Below are 14,449 nucleotides of genomic sequence, written 5' to 3'. Positions count from 1 at the left end.
GAGCTGCTATTTGAGGTCTGTAGATAACAGAGAAGCTTCTGGCAGTTGAACAGAAGTCAATTATCTTGCTTTGTCAGCATTTAAAAGAAGAAATATCATTATCATTATTATTATTATTATTATTATTATTATTATTATTATTATTATTATTATTTGTCCAGTCCCCCCTACATTTTACTTTATTCCAGCTCCTCCAGAATAAAACTCTAAAGCCTATATTCCAACCTGAAAAACATGACAATGCCAATATAAACAGCAGGAAAGAAGAGACATTTTGTACTTTGCTGTTCATATCTGGCCCATCGCCTTTTGAAATATTCATACACCATCCTAAAAAGACAACACACAACTGTTATGTGTTAGTTGGTTGGCAATGAGGTGACATTCAGATGTATGATAGAAAAGAAAGCCATTGTTTTCTTTCCCCTGCCCCCTCGCACAGCTGTGTAGTGGAGGTGTGGGCCTCCAGCAGGAGGATAGACTGTTACATGGTGAAGTTCTGCTCATGCAGGCTTTACTAGGTCTGCTGTTTGGGGACTTTTTTCTGTGAATGGGGTTTTGAAAAAGTTCATCAAAAGACCCTCAGGCATTTTACTGTGAGTTGTTTTTTTTTGTTTGTTTTTTTTTTTTTTTTAATCTTTGTTCTGTTTTGTTTTTCCCTGTGGAAAAATCTCATGGAGATGTTTTATTTTATCCTCAGCGGTCAGATAAAATTTCACTGTCTTGCTCTCTGCTTATCTCACTGTGAAAACAGATGATTTATGTACAGTCTTCGCACTTGAGTTTATGTGTTATTCTGATAAGACTGTTCGGGTTGTGTGCATGTCTGCATGGTTTATGAGTGTTTATTGAGACCACAGATTGAAGGACTGCCTACTAGAGGACAAAAGCAATCTTCCGTGGGAATGCAAAGTCGCAACAGTTCTCAGTCCCTTTCCTTATCTCCAGTATTCCCAAATTAGTAATGTATATTATCCTGCAGGAGCAGAGCTGCTGGCCTTGTAATAGTATGCATGGCGTGTATTTACATATTTACTATAAGTAAGTAATGTTAGTAATATTTAGATAAGATTCTCCTAAAAGAATAAATATGCACATGCTCAAAAATCAATGCAAATGCATAACAATAACAACAAACAAAAAGAATTAAGGAAATACATACATAAGGTTAAACATGTAGCATTTTGAAGTAGTTTTGCAGTTAGTAAAAAAAACTATAGGCGATGCAACAAAAGGGCCAACCTCAGTTTTTGCATAATATGTCCCTGGTCTCTTACACAGTTTTTATGCCAACACCAAACTACCCCTCTCACTTGTTAGACCGTTCTTTTGACTCACCTGGCTTCAGTTAGAGGCCCTACCCAGCTACCGAGGGTGTGGATCCTTTACAGGATTGAAAAGAACAGTTACTGCTCAAATACAACTCTAAATAAAAAAAAAGAGTTGCATCTCTCTCTCTCTCTCTCTCTCTCTCTCTCTCTCTCTCTTTCTCTCTCTCTCTCTTTCTCACCAGTGTTCTCAGTTAACGTAACCACAAATTCTCATTGGTATGCATGCTATAACAGTAATAGTCCTTTGATTGTTGTTACCAGTTAGGTCCATCCAAGTACTATTACTGAATTATGTTTATTTATTGTTAAGTTTTGCTTGTAGTTCTAGTTTCATGTTGGCACTGTGAGTCTGGGAGATTGTACCTAGAGCGACCACCCCTCTGCTTTTTTGTGTGTGGGTTGAAGTGAATGACTCCTTAGCCAAAACACCTGATTGTTGTTGTGCTTTTAATTGTGATATATAACTAGATATAGATATAGATATATAGATATAGATATAGATATACATATATATATACATATAGATATAAAGATACATATTTATATATAACATATATTTTTAAGGCTATGTCTGATGAATCAGTTCAGTTAGTCCACTGAATCTAGTCTGTGTGGAGGATTACGTCGATGAACAAACAAGTCTGTCACTTACCACTTACTCACATAAATGCATCCACACACACCTTTTTCGTGCAGGCGTTTGGGGAATTCCCAGTAAACCTGCGTGCATACAGGTGATTTGCGTATGTTCGCCAATCAAAGGGTTAGGCTTTAACTGTAAGCTTATTACACCTGGACACACAGACACAAAAGACAACTTCACACACAGACACACAGGGTCCTTGCAGCAACTGATGGCTATGTAGTCGCGCTACAATTCTTTAATTGCTTTAAATCTAAATCTAGTGCATATATGGGTGTGTGCACGTGTGTGTGTGTTGTGTGTACACATGCATGTATTTATAATGTCAGTTTTTTATGTCACCTGCCAATGTATGACAGTTGAATCTCACGCGTGACTCAGTCAGATACAGACAAGAGATAAAATCTTTCTCTATGCAAACTTTAATCCACATAAAGAAAATAGGTGAATATGATTAAAACTGAAGTTATTTGCAACAATTTCTTGATGTCTTGCAAACTTTATTCCACATACTGACTACTGATTCCGGTTGACTTCACATAATTATAGTGAAATCCTGTAACATTAGCTTTTACGTCACACTAGCTACAGTAAAATGGCTTTTTGTATTCAAATAATAATTTTTTCTATTATTTAGACCAAACTCGTCTCTTCTGGGGTTTTTTTCCTGAGGGACAGTCAGTCTCACATTTCAGAATAGTTATAAACTCATGCATGTCTTGCTGAAGTAACAGCTTTCACCTGCCTCACGGTGTGTGTCTATATGTTTGTGTTTCAGACTGCTTGTGTCCGGAGTCTGCCTGGCCTTATCACCTTACCTGAATCCAGGTGCAAGCTGAGCTACAGTAGTTATAACCGTCACCCAGTTCTCTTGAAAGCTGAGGGTTTTTCCAAACAAGTCTATCAAGTCCATTTTATTATCTTTCTGAAGTCTTCGTGTTTTGACAAATAATAATTAGTACTACCACACTGTCTATTTCTACTTTTACAACAAATCTACATCTATTTCCACTACTTGCACAATCACCTAAATAGGGTGGGAATGCTGTAGAAGTAGTTTCAATGAGAAAGATTTTACAGCAGCAGTCTGCAGAATCTTCAAATGTGCAAATTGTGATTTTTGTTAAAGAACAACTTGCCAAATTAATTTCTTTAGTTCTTTTATCATTAATCATTTTTGCAATCCACAAAAACAGAAGTTTTTTTTTTAAATATCACACAGAACAAAGACAGATGACAATAAATTACCAGTTATAAGTATGCATAGGATTATCTGGCTTGTATTGAAGCCATATGATAACCGTAATGCACAGGTTTGTGTTTATCTGGATCTTTTACCACAGTCTGCATTAATTTAGGAATATTTGACTGCATTTCAGTTTGCTCCTACTAACATTAAGTGTTACAGTCTGTGGAGATGTGGGGACCCAAATGCAAGAGAAGAGAAGCAGGACGCAGACCTGATGCAAGGCCAAGATGTTTTAATTCTTAACTTGACTGATAAGACAAGACGGAGACAAAAAGCTAACACATGAAGCAAACACAATGAACCAGTCACCAGAATAGAAACCAAGGTCTATAAATGCAGACAGAAACAGGACAAGACACAGGTGAACTGAATAACCTAATTGAGTCCAGGTGAACTTAATAAATGGGAAACAAGGCTAGCTAGAAATCACAACTTCAAAATAAGACAGGAAAGAACAAAAGACACAAAAAGTACAAATAATGACAATTACCAGGAAAACCAAAGAAAAACATTTGCAACACTTTATCATCAAATGTAAATTGTATTTAAATTTATATTAAAATGACACATTTATATTAAAATTACACTTAAAATTACAAAATAAATTTAATCAAATAATGTGAAAATGTCTATATATTATGTAAATATGTGTACTATAATAAAGTATGTCCTAAAAAATACTGTTTATAATAAGCTCACATAGTACTCACAATTGCAACATCTTAGGACTCCAGCCATTCCCCCTTCAGAGACACCTACCTCAGATAGACCCAATGGTGTCTGCACCCAATAGTCTGTGTCACATGACACAGACTTTGTGCATGTGTAAAAGAAGTTCTGAAGATGGTGGAGGCAAATTGCCATGGGTACCCATCAACAAACTTCATTGTATCCAGTGTTTACATACTGCAAGAATCACTATAAGCACTTTAATATGCCCTAATGTAATAAGTACTCTAAATGTAATTAAATAAAACATAGAAACTTTTGTATTAATATATCATACTATGCATTACTAACTCAATGACAGTCTTGTTTACACTGCTGAACTATGGAGATGTTCTTTACATGAATTTCAGTGTAACCAATTATACATATGCCGAATACTGTGAACCATTCTGCTTTGAGATTTATTACTGGGTATAAATCACAAGCTTAGCACTGTACATTGTATCCTAATGTTAGTTGGCTGTCCCTGTCTGCTGGCAGGCTTTTTCACTGGTACATCTGTAAAGCTATTATCTGGCTACTTCTTCCATACCTCTGCTTTTATCTTCTTGACTGAGTTTGGGAAGAGGGCATTTATTTATGCTGCTCCCTTTACTTGGAATGGAAGTTAAAAAACTGTCAAGCCCTCGTTGGCATCCCTCACTTTTAAACTATTGTCAGGCATGTTAATGGGAAATATGGGATTTTTCAGGTGCTTTGGTGCATGTTATGCTGTAATCCTGTGAATGTTCTTTGTTTTAATATTGTTTTAATGTTTCAGTGTGAGTGTTAACATGGTTAGGCATTGTATAATGTATTGTCCTGTGTAAACCCCCTCCCACCTGTGTGTGTTACTGCTGCCATGTTGGTCAGGTCATGCTTATGGGCAGGACAGTGCCCATAAGCATGTCCTGCAGCCTCACAGCATACTTGCTGTGAGGCTGCAGTGCTAACCACTGCAGCCTCACAGCAAGTAGGGCTGTTCAAATCTCATCAGCGGGGGTGGGGGGATTTAAACAGTGGAATTTCTAAGTCGATTTTGCATGTTCTCCCTGTGTATGTGTGGATTCTCTCTGGGTACTCTGGCTTCCTCTCACCCACAAAACATGCATGTTAATTGGTATGGTTTATTGATCACGTATCACGTGTAAGTATCTTTGGATACAAGTGCCTGCCAAATGACTGTGGAATGCCTGCAAAATAATTTGATCTCAAGCATCTACCTGGTAAAATCTATTAAAACTTTCACTGAGACTTTATCGTGACATGACAATAAGAAATAACTGTTTTAATGATTGTGTGAGAGAACTGCATAGCACTGTGTAGTTATGGTATCTCACTTTTGCAGTGAGTCGATGGCTAACATCAGTATACAGCCTCCCAAATTAGAGAAACTATAACCTGCCGTCTGGTTTTATTTGTCACCTATAAACATGCTTTCAGGTGGTTTCCATAAAAGGACAGTATTCTTGCAGGTTAAAACAAAATCGGTTACAAAACATGAGTTGAGTTTGGGAAAGTCTTGTCAGTTCATGGAAGCTGTATCTGCACCTTGCTCAACAGGTTTCCAGGATGAATCGGAACTCACCTTCACAATTCATGGTGATCTCTAGCATCACATAAAGAAAGAAGCAGATTCATTGATTCATTCACTATCCAAACTGCTTAGTCCAAGTGTATGTTATGCACGTATATATATATATATATATATATATATATATATATATATATATATATATATATATATATATATATATATATATATATATATATATATACATACATATATACAAACTATTACTTTAATATCAGATTTTCATCTAAACTACAGTGGAGGTTCGGTTGTGGCAGGACATTTATGAACATATTAGATTGAACAAAAGTGTTATGGTGTATATATGTGCATAACATACACACCATAACACTTTTGTTCAATCTAATATGTTCATAAATGTCCTGCCACAACCGAACCTCCACTGTAGTTTAGATGAAAATCTGATATTAAAGTAATAGTTTGTATATATATATATATATATATATATATATATATATATATATATATATATATATATATATATATATATATATATATATATATGCATAACATACACTTGGACTAAGCAGTTTGGATAGTGAATGAATCAATGAATTAATGAATATATATTTTTCATTATTAAAATCCAGAGGTGGATTGGAAGAAAAGCAAAAACCATTGTGACATCACCAGAAACTTAAGAGAATAGAAATTTGATTTTAACTACTTACTTATGAACGTAAATATTTTTTGCTTCAGATCTGTGTATGCCCTTCTAATTTACAGTGCAGATGTCTGCAATAATAATTCAGGAAAATGAATATGTGTACTAAACCTTGACAAGTTACTAGTCTCATTCCTGTAAGTGTACTTTGAGTTGTTATCATGATGAGATGACAGTCCAGGTGTAAAATACAGGCCACAGTGTAAATCATCATGTCACATATCATCCATCCAAGGAGGTCATAGGCTGCTGGTGCTGAAGTTTATTTCATTATACCACAGCATCACACCATAGTTTCTAACTTTGTTTCTTTTCTGTTTGGTTTTACTTCTCATTACTTCTCAAGTATGTTTGTCAGGATTCACAAGTCATTTTAGTCAATGAAACAGAGATATATGGCAACTGGAGTTGAATAAAGTCTATTCTGGCTCTGATAAAGCATTCAGGCTTTGATTTCCATTCATTTCTTGAATAATAGGTCACCTATTCCAGTACTGAGGCACTGGATTTGCCGTTGAATTCAAGATTGGTTTGATTGCCCTCCAGTCACTATTATTCATCAATTGACCTGTATTAGTCATTAAACAATGGGTTCTTTGAGCCTATCAAGTTGACAAGCTTAAAGGTACAGACCAAAAGATGGTTGGGGAAGTCCCTCAGCTGCACGCAGCCTGCACAAAAAAGAGGCACATGTTGCATTAGTTGTTTGCTGGAATCTACGTCTGAGATAATAACACATAACAGTAAAAAAAAAAAAAAAGGAACAGCTGCACCAGTGAGATGCAATGTAGAACAAAAAGAGAGTGAAGTGTGTGTGTGTGTGTGTGACATCATGTGATCTTGGGTATGATGCAATACTTTTATTTGCTTCCCTTTGGTGGTTTATCACAGCCAGTCTAATTCTCTCTACATAACTAGGCAGTGAGTTCAAACCTTCATATCTAGAGCAGCAAAACTGTAAAACAGATTAATATATGGTCAAGTAATGCTGAGCAGAAAATATATTAACCTGCTAGGCATCTGTCAGTATAGCCAGAAAAAAGGGTTATTTCAATATGGGTGTACTAGTAAACTTTTATAAACATGCTATGTAGATGTAATTATTAGTGTACAACTCAGAGAAGTGGGATATTTCTATTTACTACTTAATTTATGTCAATAAAAGTTCTAAATCCTAAGTTCTAAAAGTTCTTTGTTAAAAATTTTATTTAAATGTATAATAAACAAGTTACTGTGTTATTAAATTCACTATAACTGAACATGGAGGATGATGGGTTATGAAGAGATTATCACCTTAAAGCCAATGGCTCCCAATTCTTGTAGAACTTATTTTTTCATTAGACATAACATGTCAATATATTATCATAAAGTTTTTTTTTTTTAAAAAGAAAGAAAAGTATAGTTTTTTACTGAGTAGTTGCCCTCAAAATATTTCCTGTTTGCAAAAAATTATGCAGCGCATTTGTTGAGCAAAGAAGCCAAAGGTAAATATGATGTTCATCCTACTGGATTACAGGTTGGAGGCAAATATGTTAGCAGATAGTGTTCAGACACTAATTTTTCAGGGTCATTCCTTTCAAACCTTGTTCATTGGATAAATATTTGTCAATCTAGAGTCTGGATACAGTAACATCTTTAGTCATATGCATGTTCATGGGGGTCTTGTTGCAACTATTGGAAATTTGACATTAAAAAAAATGAAAGCTACTGAACCTCAGTGGCAACTCCTCTAGCAAATTCAATGATAAGAAACCACACACCACATGCTTTGATTTCATGGAAATAAATCTGCATGTGCGGCTCACACTGACCCAAAAATTGGTAGAAATAAAACATATTGATCAGATAGAAACTGGAACCTTTTTTATGTTCTTTGTCATCAGACCTACTGTTCAACTGTTAACCTTTATTTATTAAGGTAGTCCTATACTGAGACACTCAGTCTCATTTACCAAATGTGCATGTATGTGTCTTGTATGTGTACTTGTACAAGAAGCAAACTTACAGTAAATCATCTACTTACTAAAGGGACAAAAATGAAGAAAATATATAGCATTAGATCAGCAGATAGCCAGAATTACTTTTTTTTTTAAACACTCCCACTTGTCCTTACTGGCCAATGAGAGGGAAAAGTCATGTGGGCAAATACTATAAAGAGAGATTACATCCAGGTGGTGGGGAATCATACAGGTGAGCATTGAAAACACAGCCTGAGGATACTACTTCACTGTTCCAGATACAGGAGCAAACCTCAACATTAGGTACAGACATCCTTCGCTGTCTTCATTTTTTCACATTCATTTTGTAATTTGCTGTCATATGACTGTTTCTGATCATGTGTGTGTGTGTTTGTTGGTGTGTGTTTGTGTGTGTGAGACATAATTTTTCACTTCTCTGTTTAAGCTTTTGAGCTTTGACTCTGTACTTGACCAGGGTGTTTTTTTTCTTTATAGATTGTCATCAAGTATGTTGACAGGAATGGAGACGGTGAGTTTCATGTTATTCTTGGGTAGATTCTTTATTATTAAACTGCCAATATTCAGTACTTATATTCATACCATAATAAAATATGCTCATCTGTAACCATATGAAATTCTGAATTACCATCTTGTTGACCTGATATGTAAACTGTGAGGGTACACATGGTTTTTTGTAGTCACACATCTGTGTTACCTGAATGTTATCTATGCAGATGTAAACCAAACACTTGCATAAATTTGCCAGTCAAACTATTATACACATGGCTGCAGTGTTATCTGTTTCATTTCCAAGACACAGACCCTGCAGCATGCAGCTTGGATTAGGATTTTAAAATGTTAAAATCCTATGTTGTTATTTGAACTAACCATATGAAAATGATCAATTTATCAACATATAGAACATGTGAAAATAATTTTAAAAAATAAATGAATGAAATTTTAATTTTTTTTTTTTTTAAATCAAGCTCATTTAATATTGATGAAGAGGTAAATCCAAGACAATGGTTTTCATATAATGATAATAATATTAATAAAACAGCAGGTGTTTGGTCTGGCATCCCCCCAGGCTGTTACTGACAAAAGACAAAAGTTAAATGTCACACAAACTGATTGTCTCCGTGAGCGACTCATGGAAGAAAGAAAAAAAAGAAAAGAAAAAAAAAAACCTTGAGTGTGCCTTATGTCTGACAACTGTTGTTGCTGTTGGCATATGGAACTGACATAAAGCTGGGTGGAGGCAGGGGGGGCTGGAATGGAGTGACTACCCCCACCTGTCCAGAGGTGGACTTGGAAGTCATTGAGGAGTACCTACAGGAGCATTCACTGGAAGTCCAGCCTGTTCACACCCCCACATCATCCATGACCACCCTGGGGCATCAAACGCATTCTAACTCCCACCAAGACGCCAGAATTATGGGTGAGCATAATGTTGATGGTAAAGTCCCTGTGTGTAATGTTAGTGTATTCTTTACCTTCTCTCTGACAGGATGTTGTCTCTCCACAGAGAATAGCTGGTCAGGTCAGCATCCATATGAATGGCACTATGACTCTCACACTCAAAATGAGGAATACAAAGACACAGTACACCATCCAGCCTGTTTTCGCCCTCATGACAGCCAGTGGGTGAGTTCAAGTAGGCTTACCTCAGTGGTGAATTTACTTGGCTCTCCAATTTATAAATGCTAAAAGATACCTTTACATGAGACAAACGTTACAACTGAGATCATGAATTTTTGTATTATCATATTGATAAGTTTTGTTTTTTATTTCTGATGATTGTTACAATGGATAATTATTTGTTTTGTTTTCTCTTAACGGATGTGCTCAGTATCATTATGAGGAACCTGCATACGTTGACTCAGATTCACAGTCTAGCAGCTCCCAGTATCCCGATTACCAAGATTCACCATCACCAACATCTGATAGAGGGGACGGGAAAGACAGCAATTCTCTGCCACTTGCACCTTTGTCAGGTATAATTAACAAATTCATGCACACTCTGAAACACTTACAAAGACACCCTAAAATGTGGACCTGAGCATAAAAACTCAACAGTACTGATAAATAAAATATATAAATTAAAATAAAAACTTGTCAGCATGTCTGGCCACATACGCACATGAGACAGTCCCACTTTACATTTGTTTGTACATCTTGTTCCTCTTCAGCAGGAAAGAGGAAGGAGCGCCTGTTCCAATTTCTGTTTGAGATGCTTCAGACACCATCGATGCGGAGCTGCATCTGGTGGGTCCAGTCTTCCTCTGGCACCTTTCAGTTCTCCTCCCAAAACAAGGAGAGTCTGGCGCAGTTGTGGGGTCGTCGAAAGGGGAATCGCAAAACTATGACCTACCAGAAGATGGCACGGGCGCTGAGAAACTACTCTCGTACTGGCGAGATCCACAAAGTGAAAAGGAAGCTCACCTACCGGTTTGATGAGAAGACTCTGAGAGGTTTACAAGGAAACTCGAACACGGTGTAGGCAGCATGACTAAAAGTGGACATCGGCATAGAAATAGATTAAGCAGAAGAGACGTTCATGGAAATCACCTGGTGTCTTTTCTGCTCAAATAAATACTGAGTATTTAAAAAAAAAAAAAAAAAAAAAAAAAGCCAGAGCATGAAACACTGATGGCTCAGAGTTTTCAGGAAATGAAGAACCACATTGAAGTTGGGATGAAGGATGAACTAAAAATGATTAAACTGGTACAATAATGTAAACATTAGAAGTGGGCCACACATGAGGTCACCTGGCATCCATCGAGTAAATCTAAAAGGTTATCATGTAATATCTACTTTATAAGTAGAATTTATATCTTCATGAAAGTTGTGTGTTTTGTTTGTTGTGATCCTTTGTTGCAAATATTCAACAGATAGAGTACATGATCCACTTATTGACTCCTAAAACAAAACAGGATTGTGTAAACTTGATCTGTTTGTGTAAAATATCTTTTTTTTAAGATAAAATAAATCAAAAAATATTTTCAGACCCCATGACTACTTGATTTTCTGTAGCTGGACTTTTCCCAGTGTATCTGCTTGAACAAAGATCCATTGTGTGATACTTATTACCATGTAAGATATTACATTGTGTAATGTAATCTTACAGATAAACACAAACGTGCTTGAAGCAAACCCCCACACACACAAACACTCACAGACGCTGCAAAAATGGTATGCTCAAAAAAAAAAAAAAAAAAACAACTCCTGTTCAGAATTTCAGCACTTTTTTCAGTATTACTATTTTTGCTGCTTGTTACTCTCCCCCAGCCCTCTCCTAACCCTCCCCACCCAACCATGCATTGAAATAAGCAGGTATAGACAAAGAATACATGAATACATAAATGATATCTTAGGCTACTCAGGGTTTTATGTACCTTTATGACCATCAGAACATATTAAATGTTTGCTGTGTTTTGCATGGCTGCTTTATGTATGTAAAATAGTACATTTGCCTGATTATAAAACTTCATGTAAAATGTTACTCCATACCGATTATGTGAACGTCGTTGGACTGAAAAAAATTGAAGCCCCACCTTTTTACCACACCTTCCTCCAACACTCCTGGGGTGTATTCATCATTGTTTGTGGATGATTTCTAACTTTTAATGGCAAACAGATGGCGTCTCCATGGAGTCCCTGCCTGTCATATGTGCACAGAGGTGCATGCATGTTAGCATATAAAAATATCCACGCATTGTTTCTTCAGTCAGTTGAAGCCAACGAACGGAGAAACATCAATAGACTGTATGAAAATACCAAGATTATATTACATTCGTGACTACTTTGGACGTTGTCATGCCTGTGCATTTTCTTCAAGTAAATTTGCTCCATGAAACTGAGCAGCTTCTCCGTTACCAGCAGTGATGGCTGAATGGAGTTGGGGGGTCTACACAGCGCTTGAAGTGTTAATCGCCGTGGCATGCTGCCTTGGAAACACTTTGGTGGTGTGTGCCGTTTGTGTCGGTATCCGGGATTCCCTTCGAGAGCCAACTTTCTGCTTCTTGGTTTCCTTGGCGGTGGCTGACTTCTTGGTGGGTGTGGCAGCTGTACCCCTAGCTGTACTATTAGACGGCTGGGTGAGTCTGAGCCCTGACCTGTGTCTGCTTCTCAGCTGCGTCGTACTTGTGCTGACACAGGCTTCAGTGCTGTCACTGCTGGCTATTGCTGTGGACCGATACCTGCGACTGCGAACACCTCTCCGGTGAGGTCTGACCCCTGAAACGCAGGGGAAGGCAATACATTTTGCAACAAGTTAATTGTGGAAATAATCTTTTCTGGTTCATCACTCTTTTCCATCCCTCATTTACAGATACAAAGCCGTGGCGACACAGAGGCGTACATTACTGGCTGTGTCTGTGTGCTGGATACTTTCTTGTCTGCTTGGTTTCATCCCTCTGTTTGGGTGGCACAACTACTCCTCTCTAGCCTCCAATTCCACCAATACATCTTCCACTCTCTTTATCGCTCCACCTTGTACTTTCCTCTCTGTTGTTTCCCTCCATTTCATGGTTTACTTCAACTTCTTTGGATGCGTCATGGCCCCTCTTCTGGTTATGACCTTCCTTTATGCTAGAGTCTTCTGGAGCCTGCAGCGACGTCTGAAGGACAGTTGTCCTCAAGCAAAGGCCTCTCTGCTCAGGGAGAAGCGGCTGGCTTGCTCCTTGGCTCTAGTTCTCATTTTGTTTGCTTGCTGCTGGATTCCTCTGCACCTGATGAACTGTCTTCTGCTGTTCCAGGGTCCTCAATCAGTGAAGCAGGGAGCGATCTATGCAGGCAGGTCAAAGCACATTTTCAACTCTTTGTATAACCAACAATTGTTTGTTTGTTTGGTTTTTTTTCCCCATATTCATATAAGGAAATTGGTTTCACTGCATGCTTTAAAGTGATTTGTCAAAAAAATGTGCTTGTGAAACATTTCCATGAAAAAAAAAGAACTGTAACAAATCTAATTCTTGCAGGTATCCTCCTGTCTCATGCCAATTCAGCGGTCAACCCTGTGGTGTATGCTTATCGCATCCCCAAGATTCAGCAGGCCTACAGTCTAATATGGAGGCGCCTCCTCCTGAGGCTAAACTGTTGCCAAAGGAACCAGCAAGTTAAGAGATCAATAACAGACAGCTAATCCATTGCCAGATATGTGGATAAGGAGGACAAAAAAATTGTTTTGTTTTTACACTTAAGTAAATATTTTTTTAATATAAAATATGTCATATATTGTTCAGCTTCCATGCAAACACATAAAATTTACTCCACTAGATGGAGCTGTACACTAACAAACACAATAGCTGCTGCATAATCAGATTTTGGATGGAAGTGTGAATGAGAAATTATTTCATGATGTTTTTGACTCATTTTTTGGACAACTCATTTCAGGCAAGTATAATTTTAATTAGATGTACATATTTTAAAGCAGGTTACAGCTTCATTCAGTGAAACAATGCAGTTAACATTCATGCATTAAAGTTTGAAATGTAATTTCTTGCTCTTTTTCTGTCTGTGAATAAATGTTACACTTCTCAGATCTGACAAGAATGGTGAATGTCCATGAGTATCCAGTGAACTCCTCAGGGAAGGCAATAGACTGTATAGTTATCACCTGAGCAGGGTGCAGTCCCACCCAACAAACTATACAACCTACTACCTCACCCTGTAAGAGCCCGTCAAATACGTTCATTTCTCAGAGAGCACGAAACCCGATATAGTTGCTTGAGCAAAGATAATCTAAGAAATTTGTCAAAAAGCAGTAAATTAACAGATATTTTCTGATTGGACTGTTTGATTGCCCCTCAGGAGAAGACAGTCGGCGAGTGGCTGATTCAGCTGTTTCCTTGGGAAAGACAGTAGATTGTATAGTTATCTGAAAAAGAGGTTACAAAACCCCACAACTATTCAATCTACTACCTCAGCCCCAAGGACAGCATCCACGTTGCTTCAGCACCAAAGATCCATAATGTTGGCTTTCCTGCAGAGGTGCAGAAAAAAGAAAACAAAACAAAACAAAAAGTGTTATCGTAATTATCTCAACTTAAAAATACATCCTGTAGGCAAACTGGAAAGGGCTGATAGTCCACAGTCTTGTATATGTGTTTAAATTCAATAAAGTAATTTTAGTTTTATGTATTTATCTGGTTCTTTTTTTGTTTTTAACCGTTTCCTGGAAATGCCTAAGCAATTATGACTTCTGGTTTAAGGTCGTTCCTTATGACAAATATCTAACTGCCAAGATTTAGACAAACATTAATTGCTTGACAGCAAAGAAAATCCTATTGTGTGAATATTTT

General features: G+C 37.1%; 2 protein-coding genes across 4 annotated transcripts; both read left to right on the top strand.

Annotated features, from left to right (window-relative positions):
- Positions 1-8,561: 8,561 nt before the first annotated feature.
- LOC306754493 (uncharacterized protein) lies at positions 8,562-10,647 on the top strand (the record flags this gene model as incomplete). The annotated part of the gene is made up of 5 exons (XM_079238512.1): positions 8,562-8,676; positions 9,396-9,585; positions 9,673-9,791; positions 9,997-10,141; positions 10,337-10,647. The coding sequence occupies exons 1-5, from the start codon at positions 8,656-8,658 to the stop codon at positions 10,645-10,647; spliced, it is 786 nt and encodes a 261-aa protein (XP_079094638.1). The 5' UTR covers positions 8,562-8,655.
- Positions 10,648-11,889: 1,242 nt separating this feature from the next.
- Positions 11,890-14,117, top strand: LOC306754813 (adenosine receptor A1). 3 transcript variants are annotated; one of them, XR_013771275.1, is made up of 4 exons: positions 11,890-12,369; positions 12,478-12,941; positions 13,127-13,817; positions 13,959-14,117. XR_013771275.1 is itself a non-coding variant. In XM_079238901.1 (3 exons), the coding sequence occupies exons 1-3, from the start codon at positions 12,032-12,034 to the stop codon at positions 13,288-13,290; spliced, it is 966 nt and encodes a 321-aa protein (XP_079095027.1). In that variant the 5' UTR covers positions 11,890-12,031; the 3' UTR covers positions 13,291-14,117. The 3 variants fall into 3 exon arrangements, 2 of the variants coding, with proteins under 2 accessions (XP_079095027.1, XP_079095028.1); XM_079238901.1 differs by having other exon boundaries at positions 13,127-14,117; XM_079238902.1 differs by having other exon boundaries at positions 12,478-12,945; positions 13,127-14,117.
- The last annotated feature ends 332 nt before the right edge of the window (positions 14,118-14,449 follow it).

Source organism: Telmatherina bonti (assembly GCF_933228915.1).
Source record: "Telmatherina bonti genome assembly, chromosome: 4".
NCBI lineage: Eukaryota > Metazoa > Chordata > Actinopteri > Atheriniformes > Telmatherinidae > Telmatherina > Telmatherina bonti.
This window is presented reverse-complemented; position numbering and strand designations above follow the sequence as displayed.